The 19,903-nt window shown below is 44.7% G+C and overlaps 1 protein-coding gene across 1 annotated transcript in view; it reads right to left on the bottom strand.

Moving 5' to 3' along the window:
- Positions 1 to 19,903, bottom strand: part of LOC311231702 (creatine kinase, testis isozyme) — a gene marked incomplete at both ends in the record, with an annotated part of 150,908 nt that overhangs the window by 73,701 nt on the left and 57,304 nt on the right. Inside the window, one exon of the mRNA XM_084318330.1 lies at positions 47 to 200. Coding sequence (XP_084174456.1) covers positions 47 to 200 — 154 coding nt within the window. The remainder of the gene's footprint in view (positions 1 to 46; positions 201 to 19,903) is intronic.

Below are 19,903 nucleotides of genomic sequence, written 5' to 3'. Positions count from 1 at the left end.
TTTAAAAAGGAATCCACGGGGGAAAGAAATAGGCAATAAGACTAACCATATTGCTCTGGCGTCAGGCCAGTCACGGGCCACCCCGGTCCTTAGTTGGGAGGAAGAGGGGGCCTCCACCATCACTCCCTTCCCCTCCTCATCGGTCAGTTCCCCCACGGAGTACAGCTTTCCTGGAATCTCTTGTTCCAAATGTTCCAGGGCTTCAAGACAGGTAGAGAGTGTGTTAGTGGGGCGGTTCGCTTCTAAACCTGCACCGTGGGTGATATCGAAGCGAAGCCTGGCCTCCCGCCGAACTCAACTCACGTAGCCTCCTTCACAAGCAGAAGGTCACATGGGACAACAGCTGACTGTACAATAACTTCCCATAGACCACCGCAACACTTCCGGTATTCTGAAATCATGGGAGAGAGAGCGGGGGGAGAAAATTAATGAATGTGGATGAGAGCCTTGACATAAGTGGTTGTAGCTACGGCTGTGGGGGTGCTGGAGACATGATCCAATATACTTTTATACGCCTGAGTCTCCTGAACACGGAGAGACCAATCCCAAGTCGATTTGCACTTTCTCGGACGAACTACTGTATAGTCACTTTTCCGCATCTACTCCCGAACTCCGCATGCGCAGATTGCCCACCGAGTCTCTCTGGATTGTCCAGAGATTTACATTAGGTTTATCAATCTGCGCGTGTGTCGTTCGGGAGTAGGTGCGGGGAAGTGACTATAGCTCGGCCGAGAATTGGGATTGGTCGCTCCGTGTTCAGGAGACTCAGGCGTATAAAAGTCTATTGGATCATGTCTCCAGCAACCCCACAGCCGTAGCTACAACCACTTAATGTCAAAGCTCTCATCCACATTCATTCATTTTCTCCCCCCGCTCTCTCCTCCACGAGGCCAATGTAACACGGAAGTGCAGTGGTCTATCCTGCATGTGGCCAAGAGAGACCAAACCATGAGACTCTTCTCTCCTGTTCACTTCCCAGAACTGAAAAAGGTGAAGCAATGTCTGACAACGTCCTGAGCTGAATCAGCCACACGCTGACTGAGAACAGGAACATATACTTTACCCTTTCCTTTTTCCCAGCCTCTGTAACGGCTATAGGGGTTATATGTAGAGATAACTCTAGTACATGTCCTCCATACTGACCTCAACACCTAGAGACACTGATGTAGAGATAACTCTAGTACATGTCCTCCATACTGACCAACACCTAGAGACACTGATGTAGAGATAACTCTAGTACATGTCCTCCATACTGACTTCAACACCTAGAGACACTGATGTAGAGACAACTATAGTACATGTCCTCTACACTGACCAGGACATCTCTCTCTCCTGTCTGGGTTCTGTAAGCCTGACATGAGTCAAATGATCTGCCGAATGATCTGCCTGCTGGCTTGGCTGCAACCCGAACCCAGTCTGGTGAGGTGATTCACTAGAATAGCTAGGTGGAGACACGTGTCGTCTTACTCTCCAAGCCAGTTCGGTGACGCTGAAAGACAGCTGCAGCATCTTACAGCGAGAACACTGCTGTGACAGAGTAGCGTGGTTAGCCACTGTGGTAGTGAGAGATCAACTGAACACTGTCTTTCTCTGTCATCACTCTAAGAAAGATGGCAAGGGAAAAATACTTCCATGCTAGCGGAGTAGCAGCCCCAAACCCCCTAAAAACACCCAGGACACAGACCTGTTGCATTCTGAGCTGCCAAGGGAAGCACTCAAGGCAGATGGCTCTCGTAGTCGGTGTGACCGCACATGACATTGAGAGCTCCTGCTGTTTGCTGGAGAAGGTATCAATGGAAAACCCTCTCCAATGATTAGAGGCACTGAGCCCGAGGCTGAGGGTTCATACAGAGTGGGGACTGCCTGTGCTGACTACGAGGGCCGATACTGTAAGTAACCGCTGCTCTTCTAGGAATCGTAGATCTTCTGCACCACGCCGAGCCTGTATCCATGTACCACACCAAGTATCCAGCTGACGGCAGTGGCAGTGAACTGGGTAACAGTGTGATTGAGCACTACACACCAGTCTAACCAGTCCCTGGGTAACAGAGTGATTGAGCACTACACACCAGTCTAACCACTGAGCTGGAGGAGTGGTGGTCTGATTCCTCATCTTCATCTTCTCTTTTCTTTCGCCGTCGATCAACAAAGCTGTCTTGGTGAGTAATGAAACCCCTGCTTCATAGGTGGTGAATACGATGGCGCGACCGAGGTCATTTGCCATTGGTTTTGCTCCGCAGAGATTGTGCGCACTTCTAGTTATTATGTTTATTTTTAATACTTTTTTTTATAAACCACGCTGGCATGGACGTCATACGACCACTTAAATTCCGGACTGAAAGAGGAGTTTAACGACACTTTTTGCCAAGATTGGCCATCGGAAATAAGACGAGACAAGGACAAAGACGGGGACAATGGAAAAGGCGGCGCGATCAAACGGAAGCACAGAGGACGGAGAAGTGGAATCAGAATCAGGCTAAAGAGTTCTGCTTACCGGCCCGCAATCCCATCGATTCTGTTGGCGAATGTACGTTCGCTGGAGAATAAGATGGATGATCTCAGAGCAAGGATTAGATTCCAACGGGACGTGAGGGACTGCAACATCCTATGCTTTACGGAGACATGGTTGAAGCCATCAACACCGGATCATAACATCATCCCATCTGATTCCTTCTCTGTCTTCCGCGCTGACCGAACAGAAGAGTCGGGAAAGTCCATAGGTGGAGGGGTCTGCTTCTTGACGAACAACGGCTGGTGCAGCCCCAAGGAGGTGAAGATTATTTCCCACTCCTGTTCGCTGGACCTTGAACATTTATCCATCCTTTGTCGCCCGTTTTATCTCCCCCGGGAATTCACAGCCATAATAACAACAGCAGTATACATCCCACCGCAAGCAGATACCGCCAAAGCTCTGGCAGACCTACAGGACTATTTGAACCGGCACCAAAACAAACACCCAGATTGTAGCCGGCGATTTCAATAAGGCTAATTTAAAAAAAGTTATGCTAAACTTTTACCAACACATCACATGCACCACTAGGGGGGAGAATACGTTGGATCAAACAGGGCTATAAGGCAGTACCAACACCTCTGCTAGGTAAATCTGACCACAACGCCATCTTTCTTTTGCCTGGCTACAAACAGAGAGCCTGTGAGGCTGTTGTGTCGCGAGAGGTGAAGCAGTGGTCCAAGAGCTCAGAGGCCACGCTACAAGACGCACTGCATGCCAACAAGGTTTGGCCGAGTGAATCCACAGTCCCTTGCTCCTAAATGGGAAACCAACCTAGATTTACCCTGAAGAACTGGTCCTACCCAAACTGTTCGTTATACAAGTATCAGAGAAATTTCAAAGGTACTCACAGTTGCACGAGGGTTTCGAACAGACAAACGTTAGGGTTTGAAAGCTTGGCGTTGCTAATAAACATTTTAAATAGTTTTTATAAACTGGTCAACACAGCTTTATTTCCGGCATTGGGTGCCTGATGCCCCTGTGCTGTGATCACAGCGCAGGCGCATCAGGCAGCTAAAGCCGTTTTTTTTTTTTTTTTTTTTTTTTTTAATCTTTTTCCCCCTCCATTTTCCTCCGATTTTCTCCCATCCCAATGTTAGTAGTTATGCCAATTCCCAATCCCCTTCCTGGTCGCTGCGCACTTACCCCCCACAGTCTGTCTGGGAGAGTGGAGGCTATCACGTGCTTCCTCCGACACACATCCAGCCAATCAACCGCTTCTTTTTCACCTGGCAGCGCGGATTCTCATTGAGAGGGCGTAGCGTGTGGAAGGATCACACTATCCCACTCAAGTCCTATCCGCGCTTAGCAGGCGCCCCGACCGAACTGTAGGAGTCGCTGTTTACAACGACCCGGACCCACCCCGCCAGCTTCTCCCACCCTCTAATACTGCCAATTGTATTAGTGTGAACGGCCAGCCAAGCTGGTGACAACCCCGGAGCTGTGAGCTGGATTCGAACAGGCGAATCTAGCCGCTCCGGGGTTTGGTGACGAACGCAATCTCCGTTACGCCACCTGACCACCCAGCTAAAGCCGTTTTGAGCAATGTTGACGAGTTTATAAAAATTATTTTAAATGTTTATTAGCAACGCCAGTTCTTCAGGGTAAATCTAGGTTGGTTTCCCATTTAGGAGCAAGGGACTGTGGATTCACTCGGCCAAACCTTGTTGGCGTGCATCACAGTCGCGAAAGGGGCTAGGAAAACCTGCACCTTCTTTGTGGGGACAATGTTGTCAGCTAACCTTGTTATGAAACTGACTACAACATCCACATATTCACTGACGTCACTGGAGCTCGACCGGAGCATGCCCCAGTCGACGTCCTCCAGTCTTGGTCACGTGATGCGGTGAAGAAGATGGCCGCTTGAGAGAGAGCTGCTCGCAGTGGCATCTATATTTATATCCGAAAATAGTATCCGGAGTCGGCAAATGGACACAACAAAGTCGTCATAGAGGGGCGATTATTTTGGGAGTTTGAAAATGGCGAGCAAACAGAAAAATCCACCTCAGAGTATCACTAAAAAGGAAGGTTTACGCTCAGGGGGTGCCAACGTGGACCAAAAGGGAGGGGAGACTGGGCTTTCTGGAGGACGCCGACAAACAGCTACAGGCTGACCCACCCGCTACCAGAGCTGAGATGGAGGCTATCCGGGAGAAAATTGACGACATGGAGGACAGAAGCAGACGCAATAACCTACGCTTCGTCGGGATACCGGAGGGCAGCGAGACGGGGGATGCAACTACCTTCCTCGAGAATCTCATACCGGAGCTGCTGGGCATCACTACCCCCGCTAAGGGGTGGTACATCGAGCGTGCTCACAGACTCACTCCCCGCTCTGTCCGGAGGACCGAAACAGAAGCCGCACGTTGAATGAATGAATGAATGAATGAAAACTTTATTTAACAGATTGCAGAATGGGTACAATACAGTACGGCTCAATACACACAATTGTTAAGGGGATGCAGACCAGAGAAAGACTTTTGTCTTGTTTACATCAGGGTCCCCCATTTTCAATTCATAGTGACATTTATGACATCCACAACATACATAACATTTATGGCATAGGGACATACATGACATACAGGTATTTAGTACTGTTACATTTGTGACATATACGATATTCAAATATACAGTACTGTTACCCATAGATCCTGGCAGAGTATATACATATGATGGGGAGGGGACTGTACATTAGGAGGGGGTGGGTGGGTGGGAGAGAAATATACATACGGTGGGGAGAGAATATATACATACGTGGGGAGGAGACTGTACATTTGGAGGGGGTGGGTGGGTGGGAGAGAAATATACAAACGGCGGGGAGAGAATATATACATGCGGTGGGGAGGAGACTGTCTATTAGGAGGGGGTGGGGGGGTTTGGACATTTACGGTGGCCAGTTTCGAATTGCAGCCTCCCGTAGGTGCTCTTTAAGAGCGGTTTTGAATGTGGGTAGGGATTCACATTCCTTTACAGCTTTGGGTAGGGCGTTCCAAATTGATGTGGCATAATTGCTAAACGTGTTTAGTCCCTTGTTTGAGCCGAATCTGGGTTTAACATGATTTGTTGAGCTTCCTCTGGTGTTGTGGTCGTGGTATTCACTGACTTTTGGGAAGTATTTTGACATGTACGTTGATCGCAAGATTTCTTCGCTCTGGAGATAGAGACAAGATCTTAAGCGCCTCGCAGGAGAAGGGGGAGCTGCGATGGAATGGAAAACGAGTCATGATTTTCCCTGACTATTCCAGGGGCACACAGGCTAAGAGGGATGCCTTCAAAGACTGCAAGAAAGCCCTACACGAACGTCAGGTCAAATTTGCTTTGCAGCGCCCTGCCACGCTCAGAATCGACACTGGCGAGGGATCCAGGCGCTTTGACAACCCGAAGAAGGCCATGGATTTCATCCGAAGTTCACTGAGCTAGCTAGCTGGCTAGCTCACTAGCTTGTCGGATGGCTGCTACCTGTTCAAGGTCCAGCTGAGTGCAGCTGTACGAAAGGGAATCATCCTAGCCAGTAAGGGGTAGCGGCTGTGAGCTAGCTGAGGACTAGCCTACAAGACTATTGAATAACGCAGTCACTTTGTTATTTGCTATTTCTCCCCCACGTATGACATTTGTGGTATGGGGGTAGATACTTTTATTTTATTTTATTTCTTTTATCCTTTCCTTTTACTGGCCTACCGGCTGTCCTTTAAACATTCCTTTAGCGTTCCTTTACCGTTAACGAGCTGGACTCTCTCTAATTCATTCAGAATGAATGATGTCACTTTATGACAAACATGCTCAAACTTTTGCCAAAACAATGCCGTGAGTGGGCGGCGCTCAGAGCGAACCACTCTACCGACTGGTCATGGACCAGAATCGTATCTATCTGCGTTTTTGTTTTAGTTGTTTTTTGTGTGTCTTTTTTCCATCACGCTATGTTTTGTTTGCAATGTGTCAGGGTGTTTCTTATTGTCAACTGCCCCATGTTTGTCGACATGGTTAAAAATACTTCACTTAGTTGTCAAGGATATCACCGGTCATTATTACTATTCTGCATGTCCATGTCTGCTCAGAATAATAATAAACTGTGCCTCGCCACATGGAATGTAAATGGTCTGGGTAATGTCATCAAGAGGAACAAGGTACTTTACAAATTGAAATCCTCCAGGTATGATATAAATGTAAAATGTAAATGATATAATGTTTTTTCAGGAATGCCATTTGTCATTGGAAGAATCAAAGCGTTTATGTAAGGGATGGGTGGGTCACGTGTTCTGCAGTGCCGGTACCAGTCAAAGTAGGGGAGTCATTATACTAGTGAACAAACAGCTGCAATTTAAATGTCTGAGAGAGCTCAAAGATGAAGAAGGGAGGATTGTTATTATTTTGGCTGAGATTCAGGGGAAAGTATTTATTATAGCCAATACATATGCTCCTAATGGGGATGTCCCAATGTTTATTACTGACCTGGAATGTAAATTAAATGACATGGGTGACTATCCAATCATATGGGCTGGAGACATGAATATCGCTATGGATGCTGTTCTGGATAGGAGTACACCAACCACTGCTAGACCCCCCAGATCAATTTCCACAGTGGGAGGAATGTGTTCTGCCCTGGGGCTTGTGGATGCTTGGCGTATGCTAAATCCTAAGGGGAGGGACTATACCTTTTTTTATTCGGTTCGCAGTGTATTCTCAAGGCTTGATTATTTTTTTTATCTTTAAAGACCTGCTCCCATCTACATTGGCCTGTTCAATTGGCAACATTATAGTGTCAGATCATGCAAGGGTGACCCTTGAGCTGCTCCCCATTGACCGGGCAAAGAGGTCCTCTAGATGGAGATTTAACTCGTCTCTACTGCAGGATATCGACTTTAAATCTATGCAAAAAAATCTGATTGATATGTATATAGAGACAAAAGTTCCTTCCGCGCCATCCGCGGGGATTGCTTGGGAAGCTCTGAAGGCTTTTGTGAGGGGTCACGTAATTCAATATGCATCATATAAGAAAAAGCAGAACGCCAAAAAAATGGGTGATTTAGAAATAAGGCTGCTGGTAGCGGAGAGACAGCTCAAACAAAAAATATCACCAAATAACCTAAGGCTTGTAACTCAATTAAAGTATGAGTATAATTGTATCCTTTCGCAGAAGGTCGAGTTTGGATTGTTTAGGGCCAGGCAGAATTACTTTGAATCGGGGGACAAAGCCGGGAAGCTGCTGGCCAGGTATATTAAACACAAGGAGTCATCATCCACTATTTCGGCTATCCAGGTACAGGGGGGAGCCGTCGTAACTAAGGCTAGTGATATTAACGATGCTTTTAAAGAATTCTACATGGGTCTTTACACTTCCTCTTCCAAGGCGACACAGCAGGAAATTCCTTTATTTTTTAGCGGGCTGGAACTCCCCACATTAGACGCGGGTCAACGTGAGTATCTAGACGCCCCAATAACAGAGGATGAAATAGCAGGAAATTGATGTCCGGTAAAGCGCCAGGGCCTGATGGTCTTACAGCTGAGTTCTTTAAATGCTTCTCAAATGCAGTTGACACATCTACTGCAGAGTATGTATACTGAAGCTCTGGATAGAGGCCATTTACCCCCCACCCTATCACAGGCCTTAATATCTCTAATATTGAAAAAAGATAAGGAACCCTCCGAGTGCAAGAACTATCGTCCAATTTCCCTGATTTCCCAGGATGTAAAAGTGCTTTCCAAAATACTTGCAAACCGTCTGGATGGAGTAATATCCTTCCTGGTGCATCCTGACCAAGTTGGGTTTATTCGCAAAAGAAATTTGGCTGATAATGTCAGACGCCTTATCAATATAATGTGGGCAGTCAGTAACGATAATGAACCAACTGCCGCCATCTCACTGGACGCTGAAAAGGTGTTTGATAGCGTAGAATGGGATTACTTATTTTCAACCCTGGAGGCGTTTGGATTCGGTCGGACCTTTATAAAATGGGTGAAGCTGTTGTATAACCAACCGGAGGCAGCGGTGCAAACAAATGGGATAATCTCCTCATATTTCAAGCTAGGCCGCGGGACACGCCAAGGTTCGCCCCTTTCTCCTTTGCTTTTCTGTTTAGCGCTTGAACCCTTGGCAGCAGCTATACGTAAGGACCCAAGTTTCCCTGGAGTTACAGTGGGGGGCACGGCCCAAAAACATATGCTTTACGCAGATGATATTTAGCTTTTTGTTACAGACCCAGGCAATGCTGTACCCGCACTACTCAAGACAATAGATACATTCTCAAGATTTTCAGGTTATAAGGTTAATTGGTCGAAGTCGGAGGCTCTTCCCCTAACATCCTACTGCCCCAAATCATTATTTAAAGATGGCTCCTTTCAGTGGCCTGAAAAGGGTATTCGGTATCTAGGGATCCTTTTCCCCAGGCAAGTAAAGGACATTGTTAGGGTCAACTTTGACCCACTGCTAGGCAAAATTTCAGCGGATGTGGAGAGATGGGCTCCCCTTTTCTTGTCACCATGGGGCAAGGTCAATGTTCTTAAGATGAACTGCATTCCCAGAGTAAACTACCTCCTCCAGTCACTGCCGATAGCAATACCTAGCAAGTATTTTAAACAATTTGACAGAATATGCAACACATTCCTGTGGAACGGTAAAAGACCCAGGATGCGTATTGGTAAACTACAACAGCCTGTGGACAGAGGTGGCCTGGGTCTCCCCAAATTATCACTATATCATTACGCTTACAGTTTCAGGCATATGACACAGTGGGCCCTGCCCCCTGAGAGAGTGCCTCCATGGTACATAATGGAGCAGTCGGTATATACACTGCTGCCCCCACTGTCGTATATCACAGCTAAATTACCACCAACTGCCCGAACTCACCCTATTATCTCTCACTTACAGACCCCCCGGTGTCCCGCATCTTCCATATCAATACAAATTTGAGCCTGTCAGCAGGTATATGGGCCAACCCCAAACTGTGTATAAGCAGATCCCCCTTTATGTGGAAGGAATGGATAGACAAAGGCATCCTCACCCTGGGGGACCTCTATGAAGACGATGCATTAAAATCATTTGAAAAACTGATCCAACAATATCATCTGGCCAACAATCAATTTTGGAGATATTTACAATTGAGGCATCGTCTCATAAGCACATTTGGCTCTCCACAGACCCTCCCCCAGGGTACAGATCTGCTTAACACTTTGGCGACCACAGTCTTGCGGCGATTTATGCCTCAGAGGACAGAGGTTTGTTTACAAACCGATGTACTTTCTAAGAGCTATATATATAATTTATAGTATTGCTATCTGTCCATTCTCATTGTCACTTGAGTGCATAAACCGTGCCTTCATAATGGCTTAAAGAAAATAAAAATCCATCGGTTGGTTGTCATTTTATAGCGTCGTGAATATAAGGTTTATCGCGCTTTTCGTCTCGTCTTTTTTCCAGGAAGCTAGATAATAGGCTAAACGTTGGCGCCGTTATATCATATATCATTATATATTCATCACGAATGAAATAAAACAAACTGCGTAGCATCCGGACTATTACAGAACATCTATGGATGAAATGGGGGCGGCGGGGAACGCCGATTAGTATTATTGATTAGCAATACAGTGTGCGTTCAGGTAGACAATGTCAGTGATCGATCACGTTTTAAAACAATGTCCAATCCAGCTGTAATTTGGGGGAATAGTATCCTACCGTCAGGCCATGTGATCACCGGCAGCATTTCTTCATTAGTCATCGGATTCTGGTAGATCGATATGTCCATTGGCTAATCATAAATCCCATTATTCCAGGCTGAAATATGCGTTCGGTAACGGGATCAAAGATGGAGGGTCTTCGTTTGGAATCGAGGCTCATATGATCCGCCCACAGACTGTAAAAGATTATTTTTTTACAATCGCCCTCAATGATACTGCAGTGGAGCGATGGCGCCCCTAAGCGGATCTGGCCGGTATTGCATGTTTCGAAAATCAAATATGTGGGTAGGTCATGCATCTCGATCGCGGACGTTAATAGCGTTATAACAACTTGCCACGGCTATATACGTGGCTCTGGTCCACAACGCATTGGCACCGAAACACGTATATATACGTGGCCGGTCCTTAAAGTGTTAAAAATATGTTGGCTATTTCTGGGTTGGGACATGAAGCCTCTGTTTATTATTCCATGTTTATCGACAGGGAGGGCAGGGGGATCTCCTCTGCTCTCAGAATAGTCTGGGAAAAGGACTTAGGGGTCACATTTGAGGAGGAGGACTGGGATAGAATCTCGGGATCCCCAAACAGGTGTCCAGGGATATTAGAACAAGGATAATACAATTCAAGATCTTCCACCGCATTTATTGGACCCCCTCTAGAATGTATAGACTGGGCCTGAAAGAGAACCCAGACTGCTGGAAATGCCAGACAGAGGAGGGGCACCTAGTCCATGCACTTTGGTCATGTCCGAAAATCGTAGATTTCTGGAGTAACATCCATGACTACATCACAGAGGTAACATAGTCCCCTCCAAACTCATAGCCAAGCTCAGGGACCTGGGCTTGAACTATGACCTCTGCCAGTGGGTCTTGGACTTCCTGACGGGCAGACCCCAGGTGGTGAGAGCAGGCAACTGCACCTCCTCATCCATCACCCTCAACATAGGGGCCCCACAGGGCTGTGTTCTGAGTCCCCTCCTCTACTCCCTGTACACACATGACTGTGTGGCTCAGCGGAGCAACAACACAATCATCAAATTTGCTGACGACACAGTAGTGGTGGGCCTGATCTCTGCAAACGACGAGAGGGCCTACCTGGAAGAGGTCAAGGTCCTGGCGGGATGGTGCCAGGAGAACAGACTCTCCCTGAACGTCAGCAAAACAAAGGAGATGATTGTGGACTTTAGGAGGTCGGGGGTCAAGGACTACAGCCCCCTCAGCATCGACGGGGCACCGGTTGAGAGAGTGAACAGTTTTAAGTACCTCGGAGCCCACATATCCGAGGACTTGACATGGACCACACACATTGACAGTGTTGTGAAGAAGGCACGACAACGCCTCTACTTCCTCAGGCGCCTAAGGAAGTTCCAAGTCAGTCAGAAGATCCTTAAGAACTTCTACTCATGTACAATAGAGAGCATCCTGACTGGCAACATCACCTCCTGGTTTGGGAATAGCACTGCACAAGACCGAAGCAGACTACAAAGAGTGACACGTTCAGCGGAACGCACAATTGGAGGGGGGCTTCCCACCCTCCAGAACATTTACAACAAGCGGTGCAGGGGCAATTGTGGTACCCTTGACTGAGATTTCATAATCAAAACTGTTAGATTAACCCTGAAAACTGAAAATATCTGTGGTAATAGTTCATAACACGGACTCTCAGAGTGATGGAACAAACAGTAGCAGGCGGCAGTGTTGTGTGACATTCTGGGGAGCCTTCAGGCAAACCCCCCATGCTAAAACTACTTACTCAACGGTATTTAGAAGAACAGTTGGAGACACCGGGGGCAGGTCATAAAAGCCCCCTCATGCTAAAACTGTTTGTGACACATACAATGAGTCTTGAAGACAGTTGGGGAACTGTGAAACAAAACCACACACTGAAGATCATCTGACTGGGACCGCCTCCCAGAAGACACCAGAAAGGAAGTCAGGGGGGAGAAGACGCCAACTCATCAACATACCACGGGCCCCCCCCCCCCCCAGAAAGCCCCAACAAGAAGACTGCCTGTTTTGGAACAGTAGTGAGAGAGAGGCCAGGCCAGCTGAGACCCGCCACACCCAACCCAGCCAGGGGGTCTTTCTGGTCTCCACCTCTCCACCGACCATGGTCTCTACGTTGCCGCTATGTAAGTAAACTGTATGATAATCACTGTTGGTGATAACTATATAGGAAGATGTCTATTTAGATCAGGTTTACCATATGACGGCAACAAAGTACTATGGTCTTATTTCATAACATAACATGAATACTCTTTATGTGCAATACTGTCTTGATGTAGAGAGCCAATGTGTAAGGGCTATTGTGATTTACCTCATCAATCCTTTTGTACAATCATGTATTATGTTGAAATACATTTCCTGTATGTAACTAATGCATTATCCACTCTTGGCCGCGCTGCAAAATAAATAAGTTTGGACCATAGTTCCTCTTTTGTCTGGCTGCACAAGTTTATTCTCTACTGGCTATTTTTGGGAGTCAGATGAGGAGACCATTCTATCACTCTGTGATCGTTCCCTTCATCCAGTTAGCAACCTCATTGTGCTGTAATTAACAGTAGATATTCATTAGGAATATACGACAAAGGCTAAGAGAATCATCAAGGACTCCAGCCACCCGAACAACTGCCTCTTTGAACTGCTGCGGTCAGGCAAGCGATACCGGAGTCTCAAGGCGAGCACAGAAAGACTCAGAAGAAGCTTTTATCCCCAGGCCATCAGGCTGCTCAACGAACAATAAACACTATGCAACAACCATCAAATGCACACAGCACACACATCCACACGCACACACTCACTTTAAACAAACAACACACTGCAGCACCCACTCTCCACACTTTAGATCACCTAAACACACTTTATATTTATTGGTAAAGGATTTGCACTACAACTCGTACACCTTACTGTAAATTGTACCTAAATTGTACCTCATCCCATTTCTGCTTTGCACTATATAGTATTGTATATTAGTATATTGCATAGTATATTGTATATTGTATGGTAACTCAGTTACTTCTAGTCTGCATCGAACATTGTACATATGTCTATACTGAACACTGTGACCTCTATTTCTACTTCTTTTACATGCTACTTTATTTTATTTCATACTTATCTTGTCTAGCACAGTCTCTGGAGCGTAACAGTAAGAAGCATTTTGTATAAAAGTATTCTGTACTTCTGTATGACAACTATTAAAGAAACTTGAACTTGAAACTTGAGGTCACAGGGAAGGAGTTTGAGTTCTGTTCTGGTTTATATATCCTGGGGGATCCCTGCAGTCTTAGCCATATCGCAAAGCCCCTTGCTGATTGGATACAGACTAGCATTATGATAGGCAAAGGGATCATAATGTGAGGCTGGAAGGCACCAGAAGGCCCGTCATTCCGAGAGTGGAGTGGAGTACTGGGTAGGGTAGCTGCCTATGAGAAAATATCATTTAGTTTAGGAGAGAACTGAGAAAAATATATTAGCAAATGGGGGAAATATCTGCAATTTCACTCACTATAACTGGAGGGGGGGCACACTTGCCTAAGACAGCGACGATGCACATGATTATATAATACCTGACAAATGCACCATGTTTATGTTGACAAGATTGGCTCTATGTATTAATGTAGCTTTATTTTCGATGTAATGTAGTCTTTTTTTGTTTGTTTTGTGTTTCTTTTTGTTTTGTTATTGAATTTTTTCGTTTGTGTTTTTTTTTTGTTTTTTTCATGTGGGGGGGGGGGGGGGGGGGGTGTCATTGTAGCCTGGATGTTAGTGGTCTAGGTGTGAGTGTTGTCCTTCAGGACTGACCCATGTTGATTTACAAGATATGTCATCATTAATTTGTATTGTCCTGAAGTATTGTGTGCAAAAAGAAAAAAGAAAGGTAACACTTTATAATAACACTCAGTTATAAGACCTTTATAAGGTATTTGTAGATAATGAACTAATCATGAACAAACCATTTATATACATTCATAAATGATTATTAAATCATTTATAACTATATTTGTATAACATTTACAAATTAGTTCTACATTATTTATAACTCATTATCAACATTGTTTGTACTTGATTTTTTCATCATTAAATAATGTTGTTTAATGTGTAGTAACACATTTGTAGATGTGTGTAGGCTTCACTTTAGATTAGGGCACACAATAGCATCTGCAAATGATTTATAGATGTTTTATGAATGTCTTAACAAATCATTTGTTGAACATGAACAAATAAATGGAGGTACAGTATAGTAGTTTTTTCATATCCATTTTTTAAAGCATCTACAAATGTGTTATTACACATTAACACTTTGGGTGCCAGGAAACGCTTTAAAGCGTCATTCCCGGCCATGCTCAAGTTGCCGAAGACGCTTTACAGCGTCTTTGGTCTGTTTGCATCTTTTTTCGATTTTCCCCGTCTGAACTTCACCGCGGAGCTTTTGGCAGAAAATTTGAACAGGAAACTGCATTTCCTCTCAAATTACACTAGGTGGCAGTGTCCCCCTATTTTCTAACACTATCACATGAGGGTGAATATTGTACCCCACAATGAATCTGGCATTTGATTGGCCAGATGCAGTGGCCAATGTGACCACAGGTATAAAAAGTTTGCGCGATCCCAGAATCGACGAGGTTTTGGAGGAGAGAGAGAGAGAGAGAGATAGATAGAGCGATAGAGATTGAGAGAGAGATATTTGAATTGAGATCAGCCTATAGTCTACTGTATATTTATAGTGTTATACAGTATAGTGGTAGTATCAGAATAATTGTAAGGTTTCAGCTGTGCTTTAGAAAATACTTAGTCGTGCTAAGTAGTAGTACTATTGTGAGGGATTAGTGTGTAGTCTAGGTAGTATATTTCAGTAGTAGTAATAGTAGTTTGATCAGTTAGTAGTTCCATTTAGATTATTAGTTCAGTATGAGGAGACGTAGTGTAGGTAAGCGAGGCGACAAACCGACAGCGGATCGGTTTGTTCAAACGAAGCTGGCGTTTGGACCCGCGGTTGCAGCAGCGGCACCAACGACCGGACCTTTGGTAGCTCCAGCAGCAGCAGCACCAATGACTTTGGTAGCTCCGATCGGAGAGAGCCGTGAGACCGTTGCTGGGCCCAGCAACGCGTCTCGACCCGGGACCGGGAGCGGCTCTCCCCGACGCAGTTCGAGGAAGAGGAAGGCCGCTGTGGTCATAGCTTCTTCATCCAAGTCAGCGGACAGCGATTCGACCACCCATGAATCTGATGGGAGCGCCGATTGGGAACCACCAGGTAATTACACGGTCTTATATATATGTGTGTGTGTGTGATGATTTGTATTTGATGATTTACCTAACGCTTATTTGAATCATTGTATACTGTGAATATGTAACGTTAGTTCGCCAAACCAACGCCGATATGCATTTATTATATGTGATTGTGTGTGTGTGTGAAACGTGTATTTGATGATTTACCTAACGCTAATTGATTCATTGTATACTGTGAATATGTAACGTTAGTTCGCCAAACCAACGCCGATATGCATTTATTATATTATAGCTCCGGAGTAATCTGACGATGATCTCGATTTGGGTCGGAGGTGTACTTATGGGTCTGATTCATCGCACGAGTCAGACGTGGGACGCAGTGGTGGTCGACGAGGGGGCAATGGTACGTCATGTTGCAATGTGAATATTGTTTTATGTGCATGTTCAAATCGATAGTTGATGACCATGTGCTACACGTTAGGTTGCATGGCCTTGTGTTTGTGTGTGTGTGTGTGTGTGTAGGTTCACGCCCTTTGATGTGTGTAGCTTTAGGTTGCATGGCCTTGTGTGTGTGTGTGTGTGTGTGTGTAGGTGCACGCCCTTTGATGTGTGTATCTTTAGGTTGCATGGCCTTGTGTGTGTGTGTGTGTGTGTGTGTGGTGTGTGATATGCAGGCCTCGCCATAGTTCAAAGGTGTTTGAGAGGGTTCAAGCCTTTGATGTGGTGTGTGTGTGTGTGTGTTGTAATCAATGCTATTTCATTTAGCATAGTCCCAATTCCATTGATAGCACACACTGTGTGTGTGTGTGTGTGTGCTATCAATGGAATTGTGCTACATGCTATGCTACACAATCCATGCATATATAGGCCACAATGTGCTGCAAGTTCAAAGCTGTTGGATAGGGGTCATGCCCTTTGATCTTTGTGTGTGTGTGTGTGTGTGCGTGTGCATGGCCGCCTAGTTATAGTTGAAAGTGGGGGTGCAATTTTTACATTTTTTTATTTATTTATTTATTTTTTAATTAAACTGCAGATATTTTTTTCATTTAATGAACCTGTACGTGCAATTTCCTGCAATATAGAGCCTTCAATCTTGACTAATAAAGCTGCTCTTTTCACTATAAAACTCAGTTTATATTGCAGTATGATAGACAATTACTATAATAATAATAATATTAAAAAATGGAATTAACATATTGCAGAATGGGTACAATATAGTACGGCTCAATACACACAATTGTTAAGGGGATGCAGACCAGAAAAAGACTTTTGTTTTGTGTACATCAGGGTCCCCCATTTACAATTCATAATGAATTGTAAGTAAGGGTGCAATTAACACCGTGCAATCCATTATTTGTGGAGCCCGCCCTTTAAGTCTTTGAGCTATTAGGCTACTAGGGTTCTTACTTTGCGTTTTGGTGTACTGAAAAATGCTCCGATGTCTGTATTCTTTCTTTTTTCTGCCATGTTACCTGGTTGGCTGGACACACACACACATTTTCATTTCAGGTATTGTACCTTAAGATAATTGAACATCTTGATTTACCGTAAATCCTCAAATATAGGACGGGTCTTCTATTTACCTCAGCTGCAAAGAGCACCAGGCCTTTATTAGAGAGGCTTATATAAGAGGCAGGCCTTAATTTCTAAAAATGACACTCATGGACATAATCCCTACATTTTCAGACTTTTATTGCATTATTATTATAATAAAAAAAAAAAAAAGTAAAACATTTTTGGGGGGGCCCTCGTCACTAAAGGCCCACGGGCCGCGGCCGTCGTTAATCCGGCCCTGCTCGTCTGCCATAGCGAACGTTAAAATTTGCAAACGAAGTCAACGTTATCCAGCTGACGACACCACATATCTAGATATATGACAACGTTAGCTAGCGGCTAGCACTAAAGCTAACGCCAACCAGAGGGAAACTTTGTTATTATTATTATTATTATTATTGGTATGACCAGATGGCATTTCGGACCGTGAAACAATTTTATTGTATTGCGTGGTAGAAGTTATACCACTCAATAGTAAAGATGATGTCTAACATAATAGTTTGTTCGAACAACTGAACTTACTTAGTGGAAGATCCTGCTGTTGTGACAAAGTGTTCACGCTGCCTGCCTGCCTGCGTACCAGCTTACACCTGGAGGCTGCAGCGCTGTGAGACTGGAGTGCGCGTCGCTCTGTCTGCTGGGGGCTGGATCAAACCATATCGGGCAGGGGGGTGTCGCAATCTTTGGAAACTTAAAAACTTGTTATTAAGTGTCATTGCGTATTATTAATTTGATTGAAATTACATAGTTATGGTTAGATAATATTTATATATTGGGGGGGGATATATCATATGATCAAAAAGTGAGGGAGCAAAGAGACAAGTTTGCTCCCCCAAGTTCAATACTGGTAGAGCACCCGCTTCGCCTGCTCCATTACGTAGGCGGCTATGTGCGTGTGTGTGTGTGTGTGTGTGTGTGCAGCATGGTGGCCTATATATGCATGGATTGTGTAGCATAGCATGTAGCACAATTCCATTGATAGCACACACTGTGTGTGTGTGTGTAGGTGCACGCCCTTTGATGTGTGTAGCTTTAGGTTGCATGGCCTTGTGTGTGTGTGTGTGTGTGTGGTGTGTGATATGCAGGCCTCGCCATAGTTCAAAGGTGTTTGAGAGGGTTCAAGCCTTTGATGTGGTGTGTGTGTGTGTGTTGTAATCAATGCTATTTCATTTAGCATAGTCCCAATTCCATTGATAGCACACACACACACACACAGTGTGTGCTATCAATGGAATTGTGCTACATGCTATGCTACACAATCCATGCATATATAGGCCACAATGTGCTGCAAGTTCAAAGCTGTTGGATAGGGGTCATGCCCTTTGATATTTGTGTTTGTGTGTGTGTGTGTGTGTGTGTGTGGTGTGTGATATGCAGGCCTCGCCATAGTTCAAAGGTGTTTGAGAGGGTTCAAGCCTTTGATGTGGTGTGTGTGTGTGTGTGTGTGTGTGTGTGTGTGTGTTGTAATCAATGCTATTTCATTTAGCATAGTCCCAATTCCATTGATAGCACACACACACACAGTGTGTACTATCAATGGAATTGTGCTACATGCTATGCTACACAATCCATGCATATATAGGCCACAATGTGCTGCAAGTTCAAAGCTGTTGCATAGGGGTCATGCCCTTTGATATTTGTGTGTGTGTGTGTGTGTGGTGTGTGATATGCAGGCCTCGCTATAGTTCAAAGGTGTTTGAGAGGGTTCAAGCCTTTGATGTGGTGTGTGTGTGTGTGTGTGTGTGTGTGTTGTAATCAATGCTATTTCATTTAGCATAGTCCCAATTCCATTGATAGCACACACACACACACACACACACACACACACACACACACACACAGTGTGTGCTATCAATGGAATTGTGCTACATGCTATGCTACACAATCCATGCATATATAGGCCACCATGTGCTGCACACACACACACACACACACACACACACACACACACACACGCACACACACACACAAATATCAAAGGGCATGACCCCTATCCAACAGCTTTGAACTTGCAGCACATTGTGGCCTATATATGCATGGATTGTGTAGCATAGCATGTAGCACAATTCCATTGATAGCACACACTGTGTGTGTGTGTGTGTGTGTGTGCTATCAATGGAATTGGGACTATGCTAAATGAAATAGCATTGATTACAACACACACACACACACACACACACACACACACCACATCAAAGGCTTGAACCCTCTCAAACACCTTTGAACTATGGCGAGGCCTGCATATCACACACCACACACACACATGTACATGTACATGCTTTGATGTACAATGGCCGCAGATTTATTTTGTGTTCATTACAGGATCCGACACCGAGTCCGGGGCCGATACATGTTTGGGTATGTACTAACTACATTTATGTATGTAAATGTATTACTATTGTGTTTTATGAGACTTACTTACTGAATGAATTTAATCCAATTCAGATTCTGGCGCAGACCCCGCAGAGAGTGACGCAGAGACTGGCAACGACATAGGATCACATTCTACTCCTGCAGGTAATTGTACATAAAATATAACACATAATGCTATATATATATATATATATATATATATATATATATATATATATATATATATATATATATATATATATATATATATATATATATATCATGTAAATACAATGACAATACGTTGCCCTAGTGTAATGTATTACATCATGTGATTCTAGAACTGGATGCTAGTCTGGACATGCCGGAACCCGTTGCAGGGCGGAAACGCACATCTAAGAGCGGTAAGTTGGCCTCACTCTGCACACCACTTCCAGCTCTGACCTCTGACCCCCACACCACGTCCAGCTCTGACATCTGAACCCCACACACACTCACTCATTCACTCACACACAGTTTGTAACTACGTGGCATATGAATGTTTGTCTACAGTAGGGGTGTTATAGTATATTTGTATAATTGACAGGTT

This window comes from Notolepis coatsorum (genome assembly GCF_963971535.1).
Source record: "Notolepis coatsorum genome assembly, chromosome: 7".
Taxonomy (NCBI): Eukaryota; Metazoa; Chordata; class Actinopteri; order Aulopiformes; family Paralepididae; genus Notolepis; species Notolepis coatsorum.
The sequence above is the reverse complement of the archived record's forward strand: the minus strand, read 5'-3'. Positions and strand labels throughout refer to the sequence as shown.